At 37.5% G+C, this 26,999-nt stretch overlaps 4 protein-coding genes across 5 annotated transcripts; 3 read left to right on the forward strand and 1 right to left on the reverse strand.

The window, feature by feature from the left end:
- Window positions 1–68: 68 nt before the first annotated feature.
- LOC126793549 (pentatricopeptide repeat-containing protein At1g74750-like) lies at window positions 69–6,533 on the reverse strand. 2 transcript variants are annotated; one of them, XM_050520099.1, is made up of 2 exons: window positions 6,391–6,533; window positions 69–2,958 (listed from the first exon to the last, which is right to left on the reverse strand). In XM_050520099.1, exon 2 carries the CDS (start codon window positions 2,948–2,950, stop codon window positions 314–316), a length of 2,637 nt encoding a protein of 878 aa, XP_050376056.1. In that variant the 5' UTR covers window positions 2,951–2,958; window positions 6,391–6,533; the 3' UTR covers window positions 69–313. The 2 variants fall into 2 exon arrangements, with proteins under 2 accessions (XP_050376056.1, XP_050376057.1); XM_050520100.1 differs by lacking the exon at window positions 6,391–6,533 and adding an exon at window positions 3,738–3,757.
- Window positions 6,534–11,227: 4,694 nt separating this feature from the next.
- On the forward strand, window positions 11,228–12,662 carry LOC126795305 (uncharacterized). The gene is made up of 4 exons (XM_050522144.1): window positions 11,228–11,367; window positions 11,489–11,587; window positions 11,669–11,764; window positions 12,024–12,662. Exons 1-4 carry the CDS (start codon window positions 11,365–11,367, stop codon window positions 12,450–12,452), a joined length of 627 nt encoding a protein of 208 aa, XP_050378101.1. The 5' UTR covers window positions 11,228–11,364; the 3' UTR covers window positions 12,453–12,662.
- Window positions 12,663–17,982: 5,320 nt separating this feature from the next.
- Window positions 17,983–22,129, forward strand: LOC126796102 (calcium-dependent protein kinase 10-like). Its single transcript, XM_050522866.1, has 8 exons — window positions 17,983–18,618; window positions 18,701–19,046; window positions 19,152–19,295; window positions 19,421–19,573; window positions 20,679–20,794; window positions 20,900–21,067; window positions 21,203–21,433; window positions 21,550–22,129. Exons 1-8 carry the CDS (start codon window positions 18,301–18,303, stop codon window positions 21,721–21,723), a joined length of 1,650 nt encoding a protein of 549 aa, XP_050378823.1. The 5' UTR covers window positions 17,983–18,300; the 3' UTR covers window positions 21,724–22,129.
- A 950-nt stretch (window positions 22,130–23,079) lies between these two features.
- On the forward strand, window positions 23,080–25,960 carry LOC126796103 (uncharacterized). Its single transcript, XM_050522867.1, has 2 exons — window positions 23,080–23,729; window positions 24,934–25,960. Exons 1-2 carry the CDS (start codon window positions 23,155–23,157, stop codon window positions 25,379–25,381), a joined length of 1,023 nt encoding a protein of 340 aa, XP_050378824.1. The 5' UTR covers window positions 23,080–23,154; the 3' UTR covers window positions 25,382–25,960.
- The last annotated feature ends 1,039 nt before the right edge of the window (window positions 25,961–26,999 follow it).

Genomic DNA, 26,999 nt, shown 5'->3' on the forward strand with positions numbered 1-26,999 from the left:
CCTACCCACTTTAAAAGTTGGCAAATCCTTCATGTTGTGACTTATTCCATATCTGACCTGTTCATTTCTGGTTAGCTTTGCATGTCCTCGTTGATTGAACACAAGAAGAGAATCAACACCGAGTTTACATCACTAGTGAAAACTAAATTTTATTACTCAACTTAAAGCTGCACATAAGAACAACTTGGATACAGTCATATTCTCATAAGTAGATAACAGTAATCGACTAAACCTGATGCTAAACCTCCTCTTCCTACCAAAAAGGAGGGACAAAAAATCGATGCTGATGACAGAGCGGAAGCATTACTGCCGTTTATATCAAATGCATCCGCTCCACATAAGATTCAAGCAACCATCTATTAAGAGACTCCCCACATCCTACAAAGCAGCCAGAATTCCCATTCTCAGTGAAAAACGGGAAACTAAACATGTGCAACAGTTCCCGCACTGCATGCCTCACCATAGAGGTTCCTGTAACCCTACTCCGCCGCCCCCATCCTGTCACAATATCAATCCGGTTTGGACAAACACCGGATATAAGCATTTGTTGGCGAAACCAAGCAAGTGTTCTTGATAGTGCTGTCACAGCAGTACCATCAGACATAACATGTAGGTTTATCAGCCAATAGCATGAGCCCTTCTCTTTGACAGCGTCTGGATAAACATTCTTCTGCGCAGCCACCTCCCAGACGAAACCAGCCTCCTCCTTGAGCCCTGATTTATGAAGGAAATCCACTACTGCATCTACAAGACCCCTCTTGCTTTCTCTATCCTCACTATGCATCAGATCCAAGAAGCTGCCCATATGTTCTCTCACATTTTGGCCATCGGGTCCTGCTGATGGCATAGACAGTAGGAATGTATGAGCAGGATGGCGTGAGACAGCCATGAGCTCACAGCAAAAATCCATGTCATACGGTGATTGGGCTTCTGTGCAACAACTGAGAAGCAAGGTATATGTCTGCAAAGAAGGGTTCAGACCTAAGCCCACCATGCTCTGCAACAAATTATAGGCATCAGACAAACGGTGCACCCTAAGAAATGCACTGAGCAGAGAATTGCATGTAGGCACATTAGGACGCAAACCAGCACGGAGCATTGTGTGATACCAATCCCACGCTTTTTGCACATTACCAGCCTTGCCCCACAAATCAACTAAAAGGCCATAAACAGGTTCATCAGGTACCCAATTCTTCCATTTCATTTCACTAAAAAGTGCTTCTGCCTCCTCAAGATACCCGCAGTGACCAAGCACCTCCATTACTATGCTATAAGTCACTTTATCCGGCTGAAATCCAGCACCCTGCATATCACGGTAGAGCTTCAGAGCAGTGTCATAGTTCCTTGCTTTGGCCTGCAAAGCTATCATGATATTATAGGTGACCAGATTGGGAACACAACCATGATCCACCATTTCACAGAACAACCGGTCAGCAGCAGCTAAATGGCCAGCTTTCCCGAGGCAGTTGATCATAACACTATAAGTAAATGTGTCAGGCGAAAGACCAGCCTTTTGCATCCTATCATACAGTCCAAGGGCGATATCAAGAAAACCAGATTTTGCATGGATGTCAATTAGTGTACAGTAGGTGACACGGTCAGGCTCACACCCTGCTTCTTGCATTTGACTGAACACATTCATTGCGTCTTTCAAATAGTTTGCACGACCGTAACTATGAATCAAACGGTTATATGTCACAACATTTGGTTGACATCCTTCATCCACCATCTGATTAAGCAATTTATTGATGGCACCAAACTGCCTGGCACGACCAAGGATGCCAACCATTGTGGTGTACGTGTGCCCATCATGCCTGAATCCTGCTTGTCGTTTTAACCAATTAAAAAATCCGAGTGCAACAGAATGGTCTGGAAGTTGTTTCAAAATTTGGTTTGCCTGGTATGCATCCATTGAACATTTAAGATTTCTGAGAGCTGCCTCTGCAGAAGGGCCCCATTTAAGCTGTTGCAGTATGTGAGAAACATTTTGGACAACATTCCCATTGTGCATAAACTGCCTGTTAAATGGAGCAATCCCTGTTGGCATTTTCATCTCTCTTATGGGCTTACTGGAACCTTTAGAGCCAACCCTTGTAGTGTCTGCATCTGGAATCTGTACATTGGAATTGAAATCTGAAACATAGTGGTTTGGCTGAGCTTTTGATTTTCGTGGCAAAGCCCTTCTGTCACGTGTTTCTGGAGTCTGTACATTGTGGGCCACTGCTGGGTCATCTGTCCTGGTATATGGAACATAATTTAGCCCTCGAACATAACTGGATTTATCAACATTTCCTTTTGATCCCTGATGATTCTTTGTACACTCTGAAGCTGCTGCTATTTCCGTAGATGGTTTTGGATGAACATCAATGACATGCTCTCTATTTACCTGCTTCACATTTGATGAGTTGACACTGGAGACTCCCACGCTAGAACGAACCATGGTATTTTTCGGCAAACTAAACACTCCCATTCCATCCGATAAAGGAATCTTATAACTCACTATATCTGACAAAAAATTGACAGCTGCAACACCAGCCTTAACAAATTGCTCTGTAGAAGGAGGTGAAGAGATGACATCCTTCTGAATGGCATCAACGTTGCTATCATACCTTACGGTATCTGATCTCTCAAAAGGTGTGGGGGCAGTCACTTGCTTTATAGAAGTTGTCTGGTCAACACTCTCGGATTTACGAGAATCTGTCACTTTAACTGCATCTCCTGAAATTAAAATTCCTGCCCTCGCAGAAGGTTTAGATACGATGCTTGATGTTTTTTGGGCAAGAAGACCTCTATGTCTTGTTTGCTGCCTTTGTGGGACACAGTTTTCATCTTCAGAGGAAGTGCATGAATTTCCCTCTGTTGCACTACATCGTGAACCGCTAATAAAAATTGACCTAGCACTACTTGAGAGGTTACCTATATGCTTTGCTCGCAACAAATTTTGTGCCATGATATCACCTGCAGAAAAGGAAAGGATAATGGATGAGCAACATGTATGGCATATCAACGCATGATTAACATCTAAATACAGGGGAAATACACAGTTTTGACAGATATAAGAAACCCCCCACTTTTTCTTTTTACAGATTATTGATTTGCATCACCCTCACGCACTAGTTATCATATTAAAGTTGTATCACTATACAGATTTCAGCCTAGTCTAGAAAGCCAGAATACACATCCCCAAATAAGAGGAATCCTTAGCATTCTCACTGAACCAGTAATCCTAAACAATGCTTCAGCATCGGTAACAAATCTCTCACATATTCAGCTTCATGATTACGATACCACAAATTCGCCAGAAACACCACCTTAATACGAAACTTATCAGTAACAAAATCTTTAGGAAAACAACCGGTAGAAGAACATTGCAGCCTTACTTTCTAGCCTATTGTTCCAACTCTGTTACACAATTAACATGCCAATGTAATAACTGTTGGGATATATCAGAGATTGTGCAACAAGATTAAAACAACAAAATCTGGAAATCAAATACAGTTGAACACAGCAGAAATATAAAGGCAATAGACACACCAAATTTAACGTGGAAACCCTCCAATGTGAAGGGAAAAACCACGGGCCAAACTCCGAATAACTTCCACTATGAAAAATGGGATTACAGCCACCAATCTCTCTCTAGAACACTAGAGGATAAACTCTCAAGAGAAACACTCTTGGATGCACACTCACCAGAAGAAAGGATTTTGGTCTCTCTCTTTTTCAATGATAATACTCACCTCTCTCTACAGCCAAGCATCTGATAAATAGATACAAAGATCTCTCAGACCCTTCTAGTCTTCTTGGGAAGATTACAGATACTCCAACACCGATTAATTGCAGCTGCACTCCTTTTCTCTAGAAAAACTGAAACGTCCTTTTTCTTTTTCTTTTCTCCAAGGCAGAGACCATCTTGGGGTGTAACTCTCATTTAATTAAATGTCTAACATGAGGAGGGAATTAATTCCAACAATCTCCCCCTTAATTTCTGACTCATGCTTAAGAACGCAGACCTACTAAGAATGTGCAGCTCTCATGCTTGCCTTTTGAAAGAGATTTTGTTAACATATCAGCCTTGTTCTTACTTGTATGAACTTTTTCAATCATCAGCAGCTTTGCTTCAAACTTCTCTCGAATCCAATGGTACCTCATATTTATATGTTTGGACTTCGAATGAAAGCTAGGATTCTTGCTGAGGTGAATGGCACTTTGATTATCACAGTAGATAACAAACTTACTTTGGTGCAAGCCAAGCTCTTGAAAATATCTTTTTAACCATAGCATTTCCTTGCAGCACTCAACTACGGCAATATATTCTGATTCGGTGGTAGATAGAGCCACACACTTCTGCAATTTTGACTGCCAAGAAACAGCTCCCCCTGCAAAAGTGAATAAATATCCAGATGTGGACCTCATTGTGTCTATGTCTCCAGCCAAATCCGCATCTGTAAAGCCTTGAAGAATAGGATTTTCATTCCCAAAATATAAACACAGCTTGGATGTACCTCTCAGATACTTTAAAATCCATTTAACAGCACTCCAATGTTCTTTACCCGGATTTGCAAGGAATCGGCTAACCACACCTACTGCATAACCAATATCAGGCCTAGTACAAACCATTGCATGCATTAGACATCCTACAGCGGAAGCATATGGAACTTTTTGCATCTCTTCCCTCTCTTCCTTTCTCTTTTCTCTTTTAAAATTTCTGCATTCTCTTCTGTAATGGCCCTTCTCATGACAATGGAAACATGTGACATCTTTCCTTGGCTTAGATTTGCTTCTTGATCTCCCATGAGCATGAGGATGATGGTGTGGCCTCCGACTCTTAGCTCTTCCCCTTCTTTCTACAATCACAGCTTCAGAATACGAAGAATCTGTAGATTTTCTTCTCACCTCTTCATTCAGCAAATTACTGGTCACTTGACTTAATGAAACAACACCTTCAGGAGCAGAGTTGCTAACTGAAACCACCAGTGTTTCCCAACTTTCTGGGAGTGAACTGAGAAGAAGAAGTGCCTGCAATTCATCATCAAGAACCATATTCATTGAGGATAGCTGATTGACAATGCTCTGCATCTCATTCAAGTGCTCATTGATTGAGGTGTCTTCCTTGAATTTCAGATTCACAAGTTTTCTGATCAGGAATGCTTTATTGGCTGCAGTCTTTCTTTCATATAAGCTTTCAAGCTTCCTCCACAATGCAAGTGCTGTAGTCTCCTTCGAAACATGGTGAAAAACATTGTCATCGAGCCATTGCCGAATGACTCCGATGGTTTTCCTGTTTAGTTTTTTCCAATCCTCTTCATTCATAGTCTCTGGCCTATCACCTTCAATTGGAGAAAACAGATCCTTGCAATAGAGTATGTCCTCCATCTTTGCTTTCCAAATCATATAATTTCTGCCATTCAAGCTTACCATCCTGCTTGTATTAACATCCATGATTGCCCGCCACCTAGTGGCTCTGATACCACTTTGTTGGGATATATCAGAGATTGTGCAACAAGATTAAAACAACAAAATCTGGAAATCAAATACAGTTGAACACAGCAGAAATATAAAGGCAATAGACACACCAAATTTAACGTGGAAACCCTCCAATGTGAAGGGAAAAACCACGGGCCAAACTCCGAATAACTTCCACTATGAAAAATGGGATTACAGCCACCAATCTCTCTCTAGAACACTAGAGGATAAACTCTCAAGAGAAACACTCTTGGATGCACACTCACCAGAAGAAAGGATTTTGGTCTCTCTCTTTTTCAATGATAATACTCACCTCTCTCTACAGCCAAGCATCTGATAAATAGATACAAAGATCTCTCAGACCCTTCTAGTCTTCTTGGGAAGATTACAGATACTCCAACACCGATTAATTGCAGCTGCACTCCTTTTCTCTAGAAAAACTGAAACGTCCTTTTTCTTTTTCTTTTCTCCAAGGCAGAGACCATCTTGGGGTGTAACTCTCATTTAATTAAATGTCTAACATGAGGAGGGAATTAATTCCAACAATAACAACTCCTCACATGAATACTCTGGTTACAAAACCAAAAAGTGTGTTTAGCTTGATACCAATTTGTAAGTTTCATTTGTCATTTTACTGAGACCAATCTGACACCCGTAGAAGCTCAATACTTTACATAAAGACAAAAACTTTCAATTTCACATCATTCAGCTAACAAAAAAGAACTCCATATGAACAATCAATCAGAGAGATTTAAAAAAAGAAGATCAAATCTTTGAAACATGTAACAGCTCATAAACTCAATCACCACAATACAAAACAAAAACCACTTCCAAGTCCCACAAAAAGAAACCAAGCAATCATCACAAAGCTCAAAACTTTACACAACCCAGTAAACAAAATGGCTCAGACAGAGAAAGAGGGTTTACCAAAATGGCCTTCCGGGCCCGTTTATAAATATGAGCAGAGTAGAGAGAACGGCGGGGTCGGCGGCGGCGCTGCTCTCTCTGCCGTGAAAGAGAGGAGCTTGATGTGGTCTCCAAGCAAGTAGGGAGAAGGAGAGAGAGAAGCGAGGCTGCTGACCTTGGAAATCAGCTGTTTTTGTTGTTTCGCCCTACTTTACAAAACTTCATACGTGCAGCGCCAGATGTGGTGACACGTGTCGGGAGATTCGCGGTTCACACGTGACGGCTGAGTTGAACTAAAAGCCCTGTCCTCAGTGTTCCCGACTTCCCGGTGTGTTGAGGATCACAAGAACGATCCGCTGCGGCTCCGGGATCATATATCACCCTTCAAAATATCTGCTCTCTATACTTCAATGAAGTCTTGATTTTTAGGGAAAGAAAATAAACTAAAATATTAAGTTATCGATATTTTTTCTTATACCTATTGAGAAATCACATATAATCTTACGGCTTGCTATTGGATATGACATACTCTGCTGCAATTAGGTTTTTGATTTTTTTGTTATGAGTTATGATGCACATATTGGATGTGGATTACGACTTTATGTGTGTATTTTTGTTCTCTCAACCGTGAAGGGGTAACGTCATAGAAACGATAATTTTGAATCAAATATTGAACGGATAAGTTGTAATGATCAAATGGTCGAATGATTATTGCTCGAATTTGATCACTAACGAGTTAGTCAATAAAAAAGGTAACTAGAATTAAAGTCTTTGAATAACTTAGATGCACAATAACCAATTTATATGATCAATCCCTCTTTTTTTGTGAACTAGTTTTCTTATTCTTCTGCTTAGTTTTGATCGGTTCCTAGCACCAGAGCAAGTCGCCTGGTCTAACGGTTGTGATGGTGCAAGTCTCAGACTTTGAGCTTGAGCAGATGGAGCAGCTGCAGTGTATGATTACACCTGGGAGCTGCCTACGTGGACGGAGACAGACCCCTCAGGACGACACCGATTGTCAATATATGGTTTCTTGAGAATAATCAAACATACCTTGTTGCCCAAGCCAGTATCGTCGTCGATAAAAAAAAATCAACCTCTTCCCCAAGTTTTCATTAGAAAATGAAAAGGTGGATAATATTGAAATTTCAATTCTCCTCTTTGTTTCGGCTTAAAAGTCTGAAACCTTGGTTGGGAATCTATGGGGCGAATGAAACCCTAGCTGGAATGAGACTGTATAAAAAGGGCCTGCTTTCTTGGGCTATAAATGGACCATGGCTTCATATTGCAAAAATTGCGGACTCGTAACCGGTAACCCTACTCCTTCATCTTCTTATTTGTATCAGAAATGAGAAATTAATAATTTGGCAGTAGGATTTTATCTATATATTTATACATTTGCAATTTGCAAAACTTAGAATTTTTCTTCTGAGCCAATTTAAACCATTTGGGGTAGCTGAAAGTTAGAACTGATCAGTGGCCATGGCTAGGTGGAATGTTCAGTTGTTCCTTATTAGGACATTCATATATGAAACAACATGTAACACTAAATATTGCCGCAGTAAGTACGTAAATTTCACATGAAAAAGATATATTTTAGCCATCTAGGTGGTACTGATCATCGATCAAGTAGCACTTCTCTCTAGTCTATTGATGTTGTTTAACATTCTCTTGTAGGAACAACGTTGATTGTTGAATTAGGGTTAATTTGTGTACTGAACAAGATAAGAAAATGGAGATGAGGATGAGAAATGTCGTGAAACAAGCAAATTATATATATAGTTTTATAATGTGATCAATTTATGCCTTCTCCTTCACATTCCAAAAACGAAAACGAGAAGATAGAACTTTATAGACTGGCATGCATGAATAGTAAACGCACAGTAGATGCAGTAGGGCAGTTCTTTATCCAAAAGTGTAAAGAAAAGGCAGAAAGACCAGGCCATGCCACTACAAGAAATAAGGTAATAAGCGACGAAATTATTTGCGATGATTGATGATTCCTCACAAAAAATTAGAATTTGCGAGGAATAAATAGTCGTCGCTTATTTATAAAAATGCGAGGAAATAGTCCTCCCAAATTCTCATATTGAGTGAGGAATTATAGATTTCCTCGCTTATGATTTGGCGGGAATTGAGAACAGAATTTTAGTCAAAAATTTCTCAAAATTTGTGTTTGAATGCAGCTCAAATTTGTTGGCGGGTGTATATGGCGCCAGATTGTAAACTTTCTGTAAGGAAGTCTAGCCAATCCTCACCTAAAAAACACTCAGATATATATTAAAAAGTCAAATTATAATTAATGGCCACAAATCTCAAGTGAACTCTAAACCCTTTCTATCGACTGCTATCGCAAAAAAAACCCTTTCTATCGCCACAGCCAAACCTTACTCCCGAAAATCTTCCAGATTGCCGGCGAGCGAATCGAGTACGTGCCTCTCATCTTTGCAAGTTGGGTAAGGATTTCTTCTTGATTTTAAATCCTTCGTCGTTTGATTTGGTACAACACAATCTGAAATCTTCTTTGCTTTTTTGTTTGCTTTTCTTGAAACTCGACCGGGCTTGGATTAGTCAGCGAGCATTGCAAAAGCATATTGAGGGTAAGCCTTTTAATCTTCTTCTTGTAGTCCAGATTAGAAGATGGAGCTCCTTTGGTTGGATTCACGTTTTAGTAATTCAATTTCTATTTCTACCCACATATGCTTGTTCATAATTTCATGTTCTTAGATTGATCTTCTGTTCACATTAAATTTTGGGCATTTTGTTCTTGTACTTTCATGTACTTTGACTACTACTCTTCTGGGTGTTAAAACAACTGAAATTCTTGGGAAATAGAAGACTGTGTTTATTGTGCCTAAGGTGTTTGTTGAAATGCCCAGCTGAGTTTGGGATTGAATTTAGTTTTTCTCGTGTAGGTTGATCAAGTTCCTTGATTAGGAAAAGTTCTGTTTATTGATTAACTTCACAGACCTGTTTAGATATGAGAACTAGTTCGAATTTCATTGTGTTTTGGTTAAAAATCTTAGTGGTTGCAGCTCTAGAATGGTGTTCTTGAGTTTGGGTGTCCAAATCAAATTTTGGATCTTTTTGATTCATTGTTTGTTGTGTTTGAAATCATTCTAGTGTTCTAGAATTGTTCTCATACTGTTTTGAAGCTTGAAAATCTCATTTACTACTCCAGAAATTGAATCTAAGTCTTCAAATTCGAGTTTCTATGTTGCTGGAAATTTTCCAGAAAAGTGCAGAAAACCTTGATTTTGGACCAACTTTGCAACATCATAACTTTTAGCTCAGTTCTTTGTTTTAGATTCCGAAAGTAGCATTGTAAACTTCATATATCCCTCTATGTGCATACCAAATTTCGTTGGTTTTGGTTTACTTTTGGTATGTGAAAATCCTTACCAAAATCTATCACTTACACAGCCATATCTGTTTTTACTGATGCATATCAGTAGTCTTTCAAAATTCATAACTATTTCCAGAAAAATCATTTTATGGTGATTCAACTTCTGAGATGTTCTTTATGATGTCTAGTTTATTTCTTTAGAAGACCACGAAGTTAAATTCTTTACAGATTTATCCAGATTTCAGTGTGAAGGTACTGGTCAGAAAACTGGTTTAGTTTTGGTTGTGTTAAGTTAGCCTGCTTGTGGTTTATTTCAATTCTTTTGTTTGTTAAAGTGTCCAATTAGTAAATTGGTTAAATTTGTGGCATGTCTACTTATGCACTCTTGCAATTGAAAGTTTCTTGTATTGATTTACTTGTAAGGTAGTTTACTAACTTATGCACTCTTGCAATTGAAAGTTTCTTGTATTGATCTACTTATGCAATTGACATTCCCATTATTCACTTAACGGAACATATACAATTCATCTTGATTGGTAGAGTCGAATCATATATGAGCAAACTCTCAGGCCACATAACTCATTTATATGTAGAATTGAACAAGTTTTAGGGTTTTTTTTGTCTGTTAGTGTCATTTGTATGGCTACTTTAATTGTGGTATGTGTATCTGACAATTTTCCATTGTTCTTATTTGTAGGACATTGTTGCCATACAACAGTTTCAGTCCAAACAACTTGTTGTCTTTGCTTGCTTCTTTAAGGTTAGTAATCGGATACATATAAACTGCACTGATACTACACACACTTTGTGTCTTCTACATCTCCATTATGAGAACTTTTGTCTCCATGATTTGTATCTTAGTACTTTTTTTTTGTTATTTTTACATTCTGTGGTAATGAAAACAAATCATGTTTTGTTTTGCTTGTAACATGAATACAAAAATAGATAAGTAATGCACACCTTTAATATGTCTGGAAACTTAGATAATTACTTTCCTTTTAAATAAATTTTAAAACTTATTTGATAGGTGGAATATATCCTTTAAGATGCCTATACATATAATATATTGATTCAGCATGCTTATATCAGTTTCTGGTCTTGTGTATGTTCTTAATGCTAATTGATTGTAAGTTGGCTGATATATACGTATGGGTCCTTTCAGCCCTGTTTATATTGGAATTAAGTCAAAATGAATAGGGAATGGATACTTAAGCAGGACAAATTTAGTACTGGGTATAAAGAAGGGGTCAGATCATTTATGGAGGTTGCTAAACACCATGTGAATGAGAGGAATGAGACAATATGTCCGTGCAAGGACTGTCTGAATAAACGTTGGCAGCCTCTTCATGTTACTCGTGTCCATTTGTTGCATCGTGGAATGTCAATTGCATATCTGAAATGGACAGATCATGGGGAACAAGGAGATACAGTGACCAGTGAGGTTGATGAGCAAGTTGATGAACCAACTGGTGACTTATTTGGTATGATTCGTGATCTATTCCCTTCAATGGAGATTGCATGATCACTATAAGAAGTGTGGAACATATGAACAAGCACGAGTCAGGTTGCCTCACCCAGACCTTTGGAATAGTAGACCTCTACATCATTGGCATTGGTTATGCGATAATGTTTATCGCAATGAAGACTATATGGTATGTATTTGTGCTTCATCATATAATCATGAATTATACATACTGTTTGTTTGAAAGAGTAATTTCATATGATAAAGCTGGTGATGCTTATAGTGTTCATAACTTTATTTCATTGATAAAGGAGATCTGTGCTACTAATGCTCAAAACCGGGATAAGCAAGAAAGTACTCATAGGGGCGGTGCAATGCCATTTATTCAGCATGCTTTGCAAGCAGCAAAGGTAATTAATTAAATACTAGTCACCCATGAGGTATTCTATCATTTCAAACTTGTATTTAACTGTATGATTTTTCAAGTGCAGGAAAGTGGTAAGCCTGTATCATTAATAGACAACTATGAAAATATGTATCAGGATGCAGAGCATACCTGGGTGAGTGAGGCTAAACGAGCGAGACATGTAAGTTATTGAGTTGTACTGGATTATCAAGGTTATATATAGTAGAAACTATTGAAGATCTAAAGTTCAAGTCTGCGATTTGTATCTTTATGTGTACATAGTTGTTATGGCCATGCAGATTAGATTTTAGGTACAATGTCTTATATATGTCTTTGTGCATGTTAGGTACACTGCATTATACCTAGCATCTTGTTTGTTGTTGTCAGTTAATATATATGTTGGTTATATATATACATAATGATCATTCTTTTTCTTATAGGAAAAAATGAAGCAGAAGAGAGAAGCTATCAAGGCAAAGCTCATAGAAGAGGCAGCAGAAGGTACTTCTATTGAATCAATAGAAGTGTCTTTGAATGAAGAGATTGCTATTATGGCCAAAGAGTGTGGGAGAAAAGGTGGAAAGGTTCATGGCGTAGGTGCTTTCCCTCGGTTGGATATCCCGTCTTCTTCCTCAACGCCAATCAATTCTGAGTGGAATGAGATGAAAGGTAACATACAAACTCTGTCGTCAACTGTAACTACATTGAAATCAGAGAATGCACAACTGAAATCCATGTTGCGAGCAATATTTACCAAATTGAGTGGGAGTAACAACATCAATGTTGATGCTGATACAATAGCAGCAGATGGTATTGAAGGTAGAGATGATTTCCCTGATGGCTTTGATGACTTTCCCATGAGACTCTAGTATGCCTTGGAGCTCAGTAGTATATTTGGAAAGTTTCTTTTTGAGATGAAGTTAAGGAACTGTCCTTAATATCTAGGAAGAATTACATCTCAGACATGTGGTTAAGGAACTATATATTTAGTCCTTGATGCCCTGTGTTCTATTTTGAATCCTTTTGGAATTGCAAACAGTTGTATATATATGTAAGCTTAACTCTAATATTAGTTGGCATGTTTAGTTACTCAATTTCTTGTTCTTTTATCTCAAATAACTTGTATGTTACCTTGAAGAAATGCATATGGGAAAGATGGGTAGCAAACACAGAAGCATATTACAGATTCCTTGCAATGTTTATTTTATGAGGAAAATGTATTCCTCACATTGGTTAATTTGTGAGGGATGTTATCCATTGCAATTGAAAATCGGTGAGGCATTGTTATTCCTCACATTTGTTAATTAGTAAGGAATCTTTGTTCCTCGCAATTATCAATATGTGAGGAATCTTAATTCCTCGCAATTAAGTGATTGCGAGGAATTAAGATTCCTTGCAATTACTTAATTGCGAGGAAACCAAAAATCCTCGCATATAGTAATCTGTGAGGGGGTTTAAGCGAGGAAAATTTGCGACGAACAAATTTCCTTGCTCATTAGTTTAAGCGAGGAATATAGACCTTTTGCGAGGAATTTCATTTGTCACATTTTACGTTTCTTGTTGTAGTGTGCATGTTGATCATCATCATGCTGTTTGGTCTCTCTGATCTATTATATATTTTAGGGCTTGAAGAAAAAGGTAGTGTATATGCGTACGTGATCGTCTTCTTCACAGCTCACCCCCCACGCCTACTGCACCACATTACACCATCAAACTTTTCCAGCTCCTTTGATCGAGTTTCATAAAAGCTCCCCAGCATCTATCTTTGATTCTATATATCTTTCTCTATAACAAGCAAATTAGATTATACGAGGCTCGACCCCAGTTATATATTGTTAACACCTCTCCCCCGACGGGACATTTTCCGGCGAAAATCTCATCTCATTCGGTCGCCGGACTGACAGAAAGGGACCCAACCCGGTCAGGTGCCAAGCCGGCATAACCTGCCATATAATTTCCGGCTCAGGCGCCATTTAAAGTATCTCGCCAGAACAGTAAATGTACAATGCTCATGTACGTTTTCCCACATCTGGAATATGAAGATTGCACTTCCTCTAATACGCCTATAAAATCCCGTCAGAAAATCTCCTAAAAATTGTAACGTATTCTTAAATCTTTAACTCTCGAACTTGAATTTCACTCCAGATACCAACTTAAGCTTCGGAGAGTCAAAGAACGGCGCACCGCTGACCCTTTGACTTTACATTTATTGTGTGTAAATCTCACTGAACTGACACATCGAAATACAGGCTACGAGGCGCAGGATCTCCCAGATTCAGCACCCGTAACATATATGTATTACTTAAGATCAAGGCTATCTCTTCACATGTACATTATGGTACGTTTAACACTTACAGTAAAGAGAGACTCTGTGACAGTTGCTTGTAGTCAAAGAAAAGTACCAAGATTTACAGGTTTTCAACAAATTTGGTACCCTATTAATATATTATCATGGTAAACCAAATTCCTGGGCGTCTCATAATTGACTCAGATATGCTTAATGTAATCAATCTCAATCGACGTATGTACTAATTAAGCATTATGATTTTCTGCGCGTACGTGAGAGTCGACATAGCACAGCTGATCGATAACGTTGAAACTCTATACTTGCATTAGATCAATTTGTTCGTCACTTTCATCAAGCCACATATATATTTGGACCACTGGTTATAGACCGAAGGAACTATAGTGATCGAGATCAAGGTGCGTTCAAAAATCAAAAATGTAAAAGCATAAGTCTATAGTTTTATAGACGGAAGGCTATGCTTAATTAATTGACTACAATAATGTGAAGCTGTGAAAGCAAGAGTCTATAAATTAAAACACAGACTACTGTCAGTTTGTTGCTTAAATAGTGATCATAGCGTGTGATCAACATCACAGGGAAAACGGGGACGAAAGCTAACCATGCAATCATGTACGTACGTATAATTCATGCCGACGAAACCAAGTTAACCAACTATCCCCTTCCCAACTAATTTTGAATTCAAGTCTAGATTAATACTGCAACTAAATTGAAATTCACCTTCGCTTTAAACTTTTGTTGTACCGATTGGCGATTGCTACGTACCCTTGTAGCCAGTAATTAAAATCACTAGTTTTTATGGTACGTGATCAAAATCACTCATGAAAAGATGATTAGAGCATCTGTCATCATAAGACAAAATTAGTAAGGTATAAGAGATATATGACTTATCACTTTGGCATATTCTTTAGTATCTTTTATACACTTGGTTTATGAGTTCCCACCATAAGGTATAAATGGTAAGGTATACATAGATTTTTGGGTTTGCAACGACTATTATTTATGTAAGAGGTGACGATGATTATCCAAAGTGTTGAATTCAGTGATTAGTGACTTCTCTTAATATTTATGCATTATTTGGTTATTTTACTTTTATGCATCAATGTGTATGGTACTTTTTATGAGTTTGGAGGTCATCTTCAAGATTTTAAACAAACCGTTAATTATCGTAATAAATAATAGTAATTATTATGCATTAAAATAATTTAGCCCTGATCATATTCAATATTAGACTCATATGAAATGGCTCATTGTGAGGTTCGTGATGGTATATTCGTTATTTGTAAAAAAAAACACGATGTTTATGAGAAAATTAAAATATAACTAAAACTAAAAGGGATATAATAAGAATATTAAAAATGTAAGGAGGATAGATTAGGAAGAAAATGACAAAATAATAAAACAAGAATCTCATTTAACTTACCTAATAGAATGCTATCTATTTAATGATCATACGGGAAAAAAAATTTCGGGAAGTGAAAGATGACTTATGGTGAGAGGTGATAATAAGAGAATTTTAACTTACGATCAGAGATGGTCTTACGGTTTGTGTTGTGATCTAATCAATCTGTTGAGGAGACAGGAGAAATAGTAAAGCACTGGTTTACTCGACAACCCTCGACTTTTTTCTGTTGATTTCATTTGAGGTTAAAGAGAAGGGTTTGTTTTAGGAAGGACAACTTCTATACACATCATACACAAACAGCAGATAAGCTTTTGAAAAGAAGATGTGAATTTCAATCATATTGTTGACTTTAATCATCGAATCTTAAATTTCCATTTTCGTCGGCTTTCAAAAGACTTATAAATATTGACCAAGTCACCCACCACCCAGTTCTCCCACTCACACTTCCTTTCTTACTATGTGCACCCATTCATCCTTCTCACTACTCGATCTATGTCTCCATTAACCAATCCATGCATATTTCTCTTTCTTAGCTATGTATGTTAATATGTTCTACGCAACTTCTTCTCAAAATTAAACTATCTTCTATTCAACTTAAAATATGTCAATTTCTTGTTTCAAGTGAGGTTTAAGAAAAGTCCATTGGGAAGAAATTGGATGGACATGTATATACTAGGTATTTTACATTCCAAATCATTTTGACCTAGTTTTCAAAATAGAAGGTTCGAAATACTCAATTCAGGAAACAAGTACAAATTACAAATTATATAAATAAATAAAAGAACCTTATATATATATTTATTATGAAACTGTCCTAATATATGTGACAAACTAATAATACACAACTAACTGAACCAAGTGATCGATAATTACCTTAATGAAAGAGTCTTGGTGACCAACTGACCCAGCATTATGATTTTTTACATATTATAGTCTATGGTAAGATACTTTTTTTTTAGAATATATATGGTAAGATACATAACTCACTTTAGATTACTTAAAATGAGTTTCTATTCATATCTCAAAAAACGGTATTTAGACCTCTATTTTACTTTTATAGATACCTAAAATATTATTTAGACTTCCAAAGTTTTCCTAAAATGTCTATTATCTAATTTAATATATCAAATCATACTAGTATATATTAATTTATTTCATACTCTATTTCAAAATCATTTATTATATACAACTGAAAAAATGCATAATAATCACACAAACTATATTCTCGAATTAATTCGATCACTATTCCGCTCGTTTTCTGAATTCATAATAAATTGGTAAACTCTATTTTTCATTCATTGATAATAACATCAACGTATATGAAATATTTTAACCTCTAATTAACGAGTTTTGTTCATCAATGTATATGAAATATTATATCCTCTAATGAACAAGTTTTATTTTTTGACTCAAATCGAAGTTTATGAGAAATTTTATATAGTTATATAATTTATATATTAAATCGTTCACATTCAATTTGATGTTTATCAACTACTTTAAATTCTTGACTAATGATGTTTATAAAAAAAATCAATTTGATATCCCATTTTGAATTATCTAGCAATAAATATAAATGATAATTATCTATATTTATATTTTATAATAAATAAGTAAAGAATTATTTATTTTTTATATTTTTATTGTTATATATTTTTTGATAATTTTATATACATTAACTAAGTTAAAACTATATTTAAAAAAATGGAGGTCGGAGTACTGAAAGGAGGTAAAATAAGGAACAATTGTGTTTGTGGGGTATTCAAACCTCAAAGTAGTTATATTTCGATAAGGCGTGTCAAGTTCCGGCGCGCCAAATGTAACAGAGCGAAATTAATTAATCCCAATCATTTGTGTTAGCGTAGGACAACACAGTCAAATACAAGGGGATGGCTGGTGACCGAGTCAAACCCTCGTGTGTCATGACTGTCATCAAACCCCCTCATCCACTCCCCTGAAATTTTCATCCCCTTTCATTTTCCAAACACGTCAACGGCTAATTTTCTTCCACGGTTGCTATCGTTAATCAGAAATATAATTTTGTGCTTAAGTACAATTTACATACATAATAATCCTATCAGAGGGTGAATCGTGGAAGTGGTGGCTAGGAAAACACCATCTGCAGTCGACCTCACAGAAACTGAAGTCATCATTTTCTCATACTTCTTGTTTAAGCTTGAAGGGTTAAGCTAATTCATCAAGCAACTACCAACGTTTACAAAAATAACCCTTTTCTTTTATTGTTGTCTTGAATTAATAACGTAGTCTCCGTTAAAAATGTAATCACATCAATCACGCGGAGAGGCTCTAGGATCCACGAGCTCAATAAGTGAATATATCAGTTGATTGTGCCTTATGAAATAATACATTCTATAATATAACGTGTACTTAAAATTAAATTATTTCTCGTAAATTGATTGTGACCCTAGGAGACTGTTTTTTGTATGAGCGAGCATGGTTAAAGCAATAAGATAGGTAATGCGGACTTGCGGAGTCATACTCGTGTTTAATAATTACACAAGCGTAGTGATTAGCAAATCAAAATAATGTATTACTGTTTGTAATTTGGCGGTAAGTACCGGAAGACGAGCAGTAAAAAAACCAAACGAACTAACTAACTACCCCATTTCTCCATGTTCCCTCCAACACCGGGTACTTACCTTGTCTCCTTTCACAATCATATGCTCTCATCAGCTCAACTGGACAAAATTCCAGGCGACTGAGTTCTCTGGAAAATTAACCCCTCCAATCCCAAACCATCCCTACAATTCAAAACCCAAAAGAATTATTTGCTTATTACTTTTGTTCTTTTCACAAAAGTCTCACTTTTTCAGTTGCTCTCTCTCTCTCTCTCCTCTCTCCTCCCTCCTCCGCCGCCCTAAACGGCCGCGTTTTTTGATGCAAACAAAGCCGGTGGAGCTTCGTCTTCGGCCTTCTTGCTCCGCTTCAGCTTTACTGCCCCTGCTTTGCTCAAGCTGAGCTGAAGGGTTAAGTTTACAGCTGTAAACACATGGGGAACTGCAACGTCTGCGTCAGAGCTGACGTCATCGAGAACCAGGAGACCTACCAAGCTAACAACAAGAAGAAGAAGACCGGGGGGGAGCGGCGGCCGAACCCGTACTCCGAGGATGCGATCCGGTCGCCGGCGCCGATCCAGGTGCTGAAAGACGTGATTCCGCTCGGTCACCGGACTCGGATCGGCGACAAGTACATACTGGGCCGGGAGCTGGGCCGCGGCGAGTTCGGCATCACCTATCTCTGCACGGACCGCGAGACTAAAGAAGCTCTGGCCTGCAAGTCCATCTCCAAGCGGAAGCTCAGAACCGCCGTAAGAAACCACCGCGAACGGCGTCGTTTTTCGGTGTTTGTGTAAAGCGTTTGGTTTTGAATTTTGTTTTTTGTGTTTGCAGGTTGATATAGAGGACGTGAGGCGCGAGGTGGCGATAATGTCGAATCTGCCGGAGCATCCCAACATAGTGAAGCTCAAGGCGACTTATGAGGACAACGAGAACGTCCATTTGGTGATGGAGCTCTGCGAGGGAGGCGAGCTTTTCGACAGGATTGTGGCCAGAGGGCACTACAGCGAGCGAGCCGCGGCGAATGTGGCCAGGACTGTGGCGGAGGTGGTGAGGATGTGCCATGCTAATGGAGTTATGCACAGGGATTTGAAGCCCGAGAACTTTTTGTTTTCCAACAAGAAAGAGCACTCGCCGCTTAAGGCTATTGATTTCGGGCTGTCTGTGTTTTTTAAGCCTGGTATGGTTGTGGAATTGTGTTGAATTTTGTGGTGGATTGATTGTGTTGTTTAGTGTTTGAGCTTGTGTTGATGGATTTCTTGTGTTTGGGTTGGGGGGGTTTTAGGGGAGAAGTTTACGGAGATTGTGGGGAGTCCGTACTACATGGCGCCGGAGGTTTTGAAGAGGAATTATGGACCGGAGGTTGATATATGGAGCGCCGGAGTCATTCTTTACATTTTGTTATGTGGGGTTCCTCCATTTTGGGCAGGTATTTTCGAGTTCTAGTTCCGTCCAGTTTGTGTTGAAAGATGGTTTGCTTTGCTACTGTAACTGATGGTTTTTGATATTTGTCTGGTTTGTGAGATTGTTTCTAATTTTCGATTTCTATGACAGAGAGTGAGCAGGGTGTGGCGCTTGCAATCTTGAGGGGGGTGATTGATTTCAAGAGGGAACCCTGGCCTCAGATTTCAGAGAGTGCTAAAAGCCTTGTAAGGCAGATGCTCAACCCGGATCCTAAAAAACGCTTGACTGCTCAACAGGTGCTTGGTAAGTCCTTCTTGTCACTGTGTCTTGACTTGTTGACAGTTGAGAGAGTTGCATAATTGATAAGTTATCTACACTATTCGTTCTTGTAATGAATTTGTACCATACTGAGATTTCATGATCTTGCAAGACATATAATGTATAAATCATATGTTATTAAACATTAAAAGCTGAAAGCTAACCCGAAAACAAAGTCCGAGACTCCGAGGAAGAGGAAACTACTAACTGGTTCAAACGGTGTAGTACCAATACTGTATATTTTAGCAATGGATGTAATTTCCAATTCATTATGTTGGTAAACCAAAGGATCAGCCTTTTCTGCGTAGAAAATATGTTTCCCGTGAAGATTGTGCTGGATAAGACAGAGGTTTATTTGATGTTGGAAACTTCTATCAGTATTTCACATGAGCTAGTATATAATTATCAAACGAGCACTAGAAAGTTGTGGAACGGAACCAAAGTAACACTTGAAAACAAGACCAAGTTATAGAAAAGCAATGATCTCACTTGATACTAGAAGTGCTAGTCGTTACAACTGTAACCAATATGTAGACACCTAGGTAGGCCTCTCCATTACATCTTAATCTAATAAGAAGAAATGGCAAGTTGGCGGATAAATGAAACTCATAACTTGCGTTTATTTTGCATATGGAATTACTGTGATACGAGGGTTCTGAAAGAATTAGTATGAATGTCATCTGTGTCATCTGCAGGTAGACAAATCATATGGACCATGAATGATAAGTTCTTATTTGAAATGGAAACTCAACTCTGTACATGTCGAGAAAGGAACCTAATCTAGGCCTGAGAATGGGTCAACTCAGCTACACCACTACTAGTACTACCTGAGATTGATAGAGGGCTAGGAAATCATATTTTGGGAACCTTAGTGTCGTATATTCTTCCTACTTACACACATATGAAGCTTCTGTTGTCAGTCTATTGAAGCTGCAGGAACCCATTAGTTTGTGGTAATTGTTGTAATATATAATTGTCTTAAAAAATAGTACTATGTATGTCTGCTGCTATGAGGTTAATTGTATCTGCAAGATGATTGCATTTCATGAAATATGTGACCTGAAGTTTTCCTTACCTTTTGTGACTACAGAACATCCATGGTTGCAGAATGCAAAAAAAGCTCCAAATGTTCCATTAGGAGATATTGTGAGGCCAAGGCTCAAGCAGTTCTCAGTGATGAATAGATTTAAAAAGAAGGCCTTACGGGTAAGCATCTGTAATCTCAGTAAAGTATTGACTACCCTTCATAGTAATATATATACACAAAATATGTAATTATGTGAATTTTTCTTTCTGTATCAATTCTTGCAGGTAATTGCAGAGCACTTATCAGTCAAAGAAGTAGAAGTTATCAGGGACATGTTCACATTGATGGACACTGATAAAGATGGCAGAGTAACTTATGAAGAATTGAAAACTGGTCTTCAAAAGGTTGGTTCACAGTTGGCTGAACCAGAGGTTAAGATGTTAATGGAAGTGGTAAGTTTTGTAAATTCATTTGAGAACTAAAATCACGATAACTTTTCTTCTACCAATTTTATCAATAAATAATGGCTTGTGTGTTTAAGATATACAATCCATTTAACAAACACTTTCTGTTCTTTTTTTTCATAGGCTGATGTTGATGGGAATGGATATCTGGATTATGGAGAGTTTGCAGCAGTTACAATTCACTTGCAAAAATTGGAGAATGATGAGCATCTCCGTCGAGCATTTATATTCTTTGACAAGGATGGAAGTGGGTATATTGAATTAGTTGAGCTCAGGCAAGCATTAACAGATGAATCAGGTGAAACGGATACTGATGTGCTGACTGATATCATGCGTGAGGTGGACACTGACAAGGTTTGGCCAAACTTATTCATATCAATGCTGAAAAAGCTCCTTAATTCCTGTATTTTCCAGTATTCCGGTAGAATTGTTCCATTTATATATGATTCTTATATTGCATGATATTATAGGATGGGCGTATCAGTTATGATGAGTTTGTTGCCATGATGAAAACGGGAACTGATTGGAGAAAGGCATCACGACAGTACTCTAGGGAGAGATTCAAGAGTTTGAGCCTCAATCTGATGAAAGATGGTTCATTGCAGCTTCATGATGGTTTAACGGGTCAAGCTATTGCCGTATAACTTGCTATTCTTGTTTAGTTTATCCATTGTGGGAATTCATTCTAGTTTACTCTTCAATACACCTGAAAGCAGGCTCATTTGGTTTCGCAAAACTAAGGACTTAATCGATCTGATTTAGTAGGCTTGTGGATTCATGAAGCTTTGCATTCCAAGGGCAGCGTGTTGGGTAACCGAGATGAGCAGCAGTTCGTTCGGGTGAGTCAAGGCCGTGTATACATAGTTTGTAGTTTTTCTGATCATCTGTGTCACATAATACTTGTATATTTGTGTTGTCATATCGATATCATTTTGTGTTTGTTGATTTGCTTACACCGAGTCGATCAGAAGCAGTTTGTGAACTCTGGGAGTTGTTCTCATTTTGTATTTTTCATCCATATTCAGATTTCATATAGCGATTTGTTCTCAAGGATGTTCTACTAATCTGTCCGAGTAGGAATGAGTTAAATAACACGGTGCTTGGGAGTGCTATTATAGTTTTCTCATTAGGGTACTTAATCCACTTCTAATCGTACTGACTACTGTATCACACAGATTTTGCTAACAAAGAGAAACTCAAAAAAGTATTGTGAGAATATCTAACTATTCTCAACCAAACCACCCAACCCGCCAGTTTGGTGCACGTTAAGTAAAAAATAGAATGTAACCAAAATTATCTATACGTGTACCATATCATTTGATTTAGAACCGTAATTCGCCTTAGAGTATCTCTAATAGATTATGTATTTTAGAAAAAAATGAAGATTTGGAGAAAAAATATCTTTTTTTCACTCCAACAGCTTCTTTATAACATTATCTAAAATAGATAAATTTATGAAAGAGAATAATTGATTCTCTAAATTTACTGCATTTGGTAAAAATTTGCATAACCAAATATTAAATAGTTACACATTCTTTAATAACTCAAATTTAGATTACAACCAATAAAAAATCTGTAATAAATATTCTAAGTCAACAATATGAAATTATGAAATATTTTATGATTATGATGAATACGAAAATATAATATTTAATTGATGTAATAAATGTAAAAATCTACAAAATAAAAAAAATTAGTGGAGTTTGAGCATAAAAGTTTTAGAGATTTTAAAGTTTGTTTCTCTATTTTGAAAAAAATATAGAAAAACTGTTAGAAATGTTATAAGTAGGAGGTATAGAGAGTCCGAGTTACGAATTGTAATATAATATTTAAATTGTTTATGTTATGTTTAAATTTGCATAGAAAATTTCATCTTTGATATGGCAAAATCCAAGAAAATAAACTTAAATTACGTAAAGATATAAATACTGATGGTCCATGATTAGCATTAACCTGGGGCGGGCCCCACGCGATTAACGATGACGCAACCTCCCTCATATCACAACCGCGCACCAGAATCAGTGCTAACCAAAAAACGAACAAGAAGAAGAAGGAAGAAGGAAGAAGAAGAAGCGATGGGCGTGGATTACTACAACATACTGAAAGTGAATCGTAACGCCAGCGAGGACGACCTGAAGAAAGCCTACAAGCGCCTCGCCATGATTTGGCACCCCGACAAAAACCCCGCCGGTAAACGCCCCGAGGCCGAGTCCAAGTTCAAGCAAATCTCCGAGGCCTACGACGTCCTCTCCGACCCCACCAAGCGCCAGATCTACGATCTCTACGGCGAGGAGGCTTTGAAATCCGGCCAGTTCCCCCCTCCCTCCACCTCCCACTACTACCACCACCGCACCAACAACAACACGACGTCGTTCCAGTTCAATCCGCGCGACGCCGACGATATCTACGCCGAGATTTTCGGATCCGAGAGCGGCGCGGGAGGTGGAGGCGGGAGGGGGTATAGGGATGGATTCTTTAGGACGTCGAATGGGGCCGGTGGGCCGGAGTTTGCGGGGACGAGTAGTGGGCCTGGGCCGGGCCTGAGGAAGGCCCATGCGGTGGAGAACACTCTGGCGTGTAGCTTGGAGGAGCTCTACAAGGGATTCAAGAAGAAGATGAAGATTTCTAGAACCGTTACTGATTCCGCTGGGTATATACTTCTTCTTTACTTGTCTTTTACTTTCATTTCTATAATCAAAGTCGTAATGTTTGAATTCGAAATGCTGCTCCTTTACTCGTAAGATTAGAAATGTTAGTATTGGCTGTTGAACTCCTTATAATGCCGATGTTTGGAGCTGGATTTGATGTCGTAGAGCTGGTGTCGCCAGTCAAGGACTCGAGTTTTTAATCAAACTGCACTTTATATAATCAAAGTCGTAATCTTTGGATTTGAAATGCTGCTTCTTTACTACCACTTTATAAGATTAGAATGTTAGCTTTAGAAGAACTTATAATGCCAGTTTCTGTTGAGCTAGAGTTCTATGGTTGGCATTGTTAGTATTAAGCTATACTTGACCAAATGAAATGTAGACCCTTTAGTGAAGAGTGTATATTAGATGCTAAGGACACGGTTGGTTTGATGGGAGTGATGTCAGACATGTCTAGACTTCCTGTCATTTCTGCATTTGTTTGTGATTGAGTTGAACCTAAGAATGCCCTAAATGAGAAGTATAATTTACCAAGGCTAACGTAGTTGCTATTCTCTGTTTGCTTGTGTGTGTCTGCTATGCTTGAATGGAGCTTCTGTTTTTTTTTTTTTTTTGAATGCTGACTAGGTTGTTGATTAGGTTTGTTTTCTCTGATTTTTTTCATTGTTTTGTTACCTGCTAAGTTAGTTTTGCTTGCAAACTTAGGAGCGCTAGATGTTTGTAGTACCTTTTAGTCTTTCATCTCTATGTACATATATTAGTGGTATATCTTATGACTACAGTCACCTAGATGACTCTGGATCCTGTGGTCTCGGGCCACAAACTAATAAACACACAGATCAGCCTGAATGTAGTATGGTTGGATTTTCCTGAGGCCTTTAATGTGATGATAGAAGTACATATTGTAATTTAGAACCTTTTAATTTCGTAGGTGGTTGCGTTTTTGGCAAGATGTGTTTGTGGTAGTGATAAGCACGTATGCCTGTTGTTGCTTTGTATCACATTTTTTACAATCAAAGGAAGAGCCATAACATCTCATACACATTAAAGTCGGTAATTTATAATATGAAGCGGATAAATCTAGTGAAGGGTGTTTTTTTTTTATCATTGTCCATTTAAGAAATAAAGGTTTGAAAGATTCTTTTGCACATTTTTAACATCTGGCTTTTCTTTGAACATTTATTGATCTCAGTAATCCTCTTGCAGTAAGGTTCGGATTTTGGAAGAGATATTAACTATTGAGATCAAACCTGGTTGGAAAAAAGGCACCAAGATAACCTTTCCGGAGAAGGGTAACCAAGAGCCTGGTTTTATTCCAGCAGATCTGGTTTTTGTGGTTGATGAAAAACCTCATGCACTTTATAAGAGGGACGGCAATGATCTGGTGGTGAACCAGGAGATCACACTGCTGGAGGCACTGACTGGCAAGACTCTTGACCTAACCACCCTAGATGGAAGGAATCTCGTGATCCCATTGACGGATATTATCAAACCTGGAGCTGAAATGGTTGCACAAAATGAAGGAATGCCTATCTCAAAAGAACCGGGAAGAAAAGGAAATTTGAGAATCAAATTTGACGTCAAGTATCCTTCAAGACTTACCACAGAACAGAAATCAGATTTGAAAAGAGTTTTGGGAGGAGTTTCACTATGACCGGCTAACTAGGTTAACCATAATGTAAATATGATGTGTTTGGTATTTGAAGGATGTGAATACTAGAAGCGTCCTGGGCTTGAAAGGAAGAGGTGGCCTGTTTATTAACACTACCTGAGCCATGCCAGTTTTGAATTGGCACATTTTTTTTCCCATGCTTTTCATTCGCATGCTATACCCTAGAGTTTGTCTTCGGGTTGTGAATAGATAGAAAGTGAGTTTGTCACTACTAGAAATTTACATTTTTTGTGTATCAGGTAATTGGGGTTTTTTTGCGGATTTCTTTTTTTTTCTTTCTTTTTCCTTAACCTTTTTAGGCCATTAGTTTCATATTTATTTTTATTGGTTGAATAGCTCTTGCTCAAAAGAAACTGCTGTTTTCTTCAATTCCTATTTCCTAACTCTCTCAGAAGTGTGGTTTTTCACCCTGAAAAGGCGCGAAGGGCCGAAGAGATTACTACTAAGCATTTCAAGCCCATCGGGAGAACTCTGTTTGATTTGGTACCCAGTCCATTTCCATACAAATGGCAACTTTGATCGAGTACGAAGGGTACAATTAGTCGCTCATGTAGTAATTTGTTTACATATAGAATGGAATTTATTTGTTCTGCGGAAGGAGCAATCACAATATAATCTTTAAATCATCGACATTAGTCTTTTACAATATAATGGATCCATATATTTTATGTCAATTCTTAGTTCATAGTCTTTTAAAACATGATTGATGTATTTAAACTTCTATAAATTAATACGTTTGGGACTGAATAAATTTATTATTTTAGCGATATATTAATATATCGATAAGTTTATAATTTATCAATTTATCAAGGTATACAATATATTACATATTTTCTCACTTTTTCAAAAAAAAAAAGTTTTACTTTTTGTTCATGCACAACATTATTGAATTTATCATAGATATCATTGTTCAAAAATATTATGTTATCCGATGTATTATATTATTTTATTTGATAATAATTAAATCAACAAAAAAATTCAATGAAATCCTCATAAATGTAAAATTTATTATATAAGTTATGTCATTATTAATTTATATATTCGATGGGGTTTATATGAATTCTCAATTTTCTATTATCTTACAAATGTAGTAAAATATTAATTTAACAAGTTAGCCCCGAATCGGGACTGACAAAAATATTATTTTAGCAAGATTATTAATTAATCGGATATTAATTTAACGAGGTTTTACTATATGTTAGCTAGACATTTTCACAAGAGGAATAACTGACATACTTTCAAAATCTAGTGCTAAACATGGTTTCTGATTTGAGTGAATAAGAATGTGAGAGAGAACACTGAGCTAGCTCTGATATGTTGATCTATAGAATTTGTTATAAAGAAAATTAGGAGGAATAGAAACAGCAATAAATACATGACCTCCTAACTAACACGACAATTGTATGCAACTCATTAGGATAGCCTAATTAACTATTACAAAGATATTAGCAATAACAGAGATAGTTGTCATTCACACCCTCAAGCTCAGCTAGGGTCACTAGCCTAAGATTGGTACAGTGAATTGTAGCAAGGACATCTTGATGTTGTTGGTCATTACGTTGCTCGTTCTCGTACAATTTGGAAGTCATTGTTTAATTGC

Source organism: Argentina anserina, chromosome 5 (assembly GCF_933775445.1).
Source record: "Argentina anserina chromosome 5, drPotAnse1.1, whole genome shotgun sequence".
Lineage (NCBI taxonomy): Eukaryota > Viridiplantae > Streptophyta > Magnoliopsida > Rosales > Rosaceae > Argentina > Argentina anserina.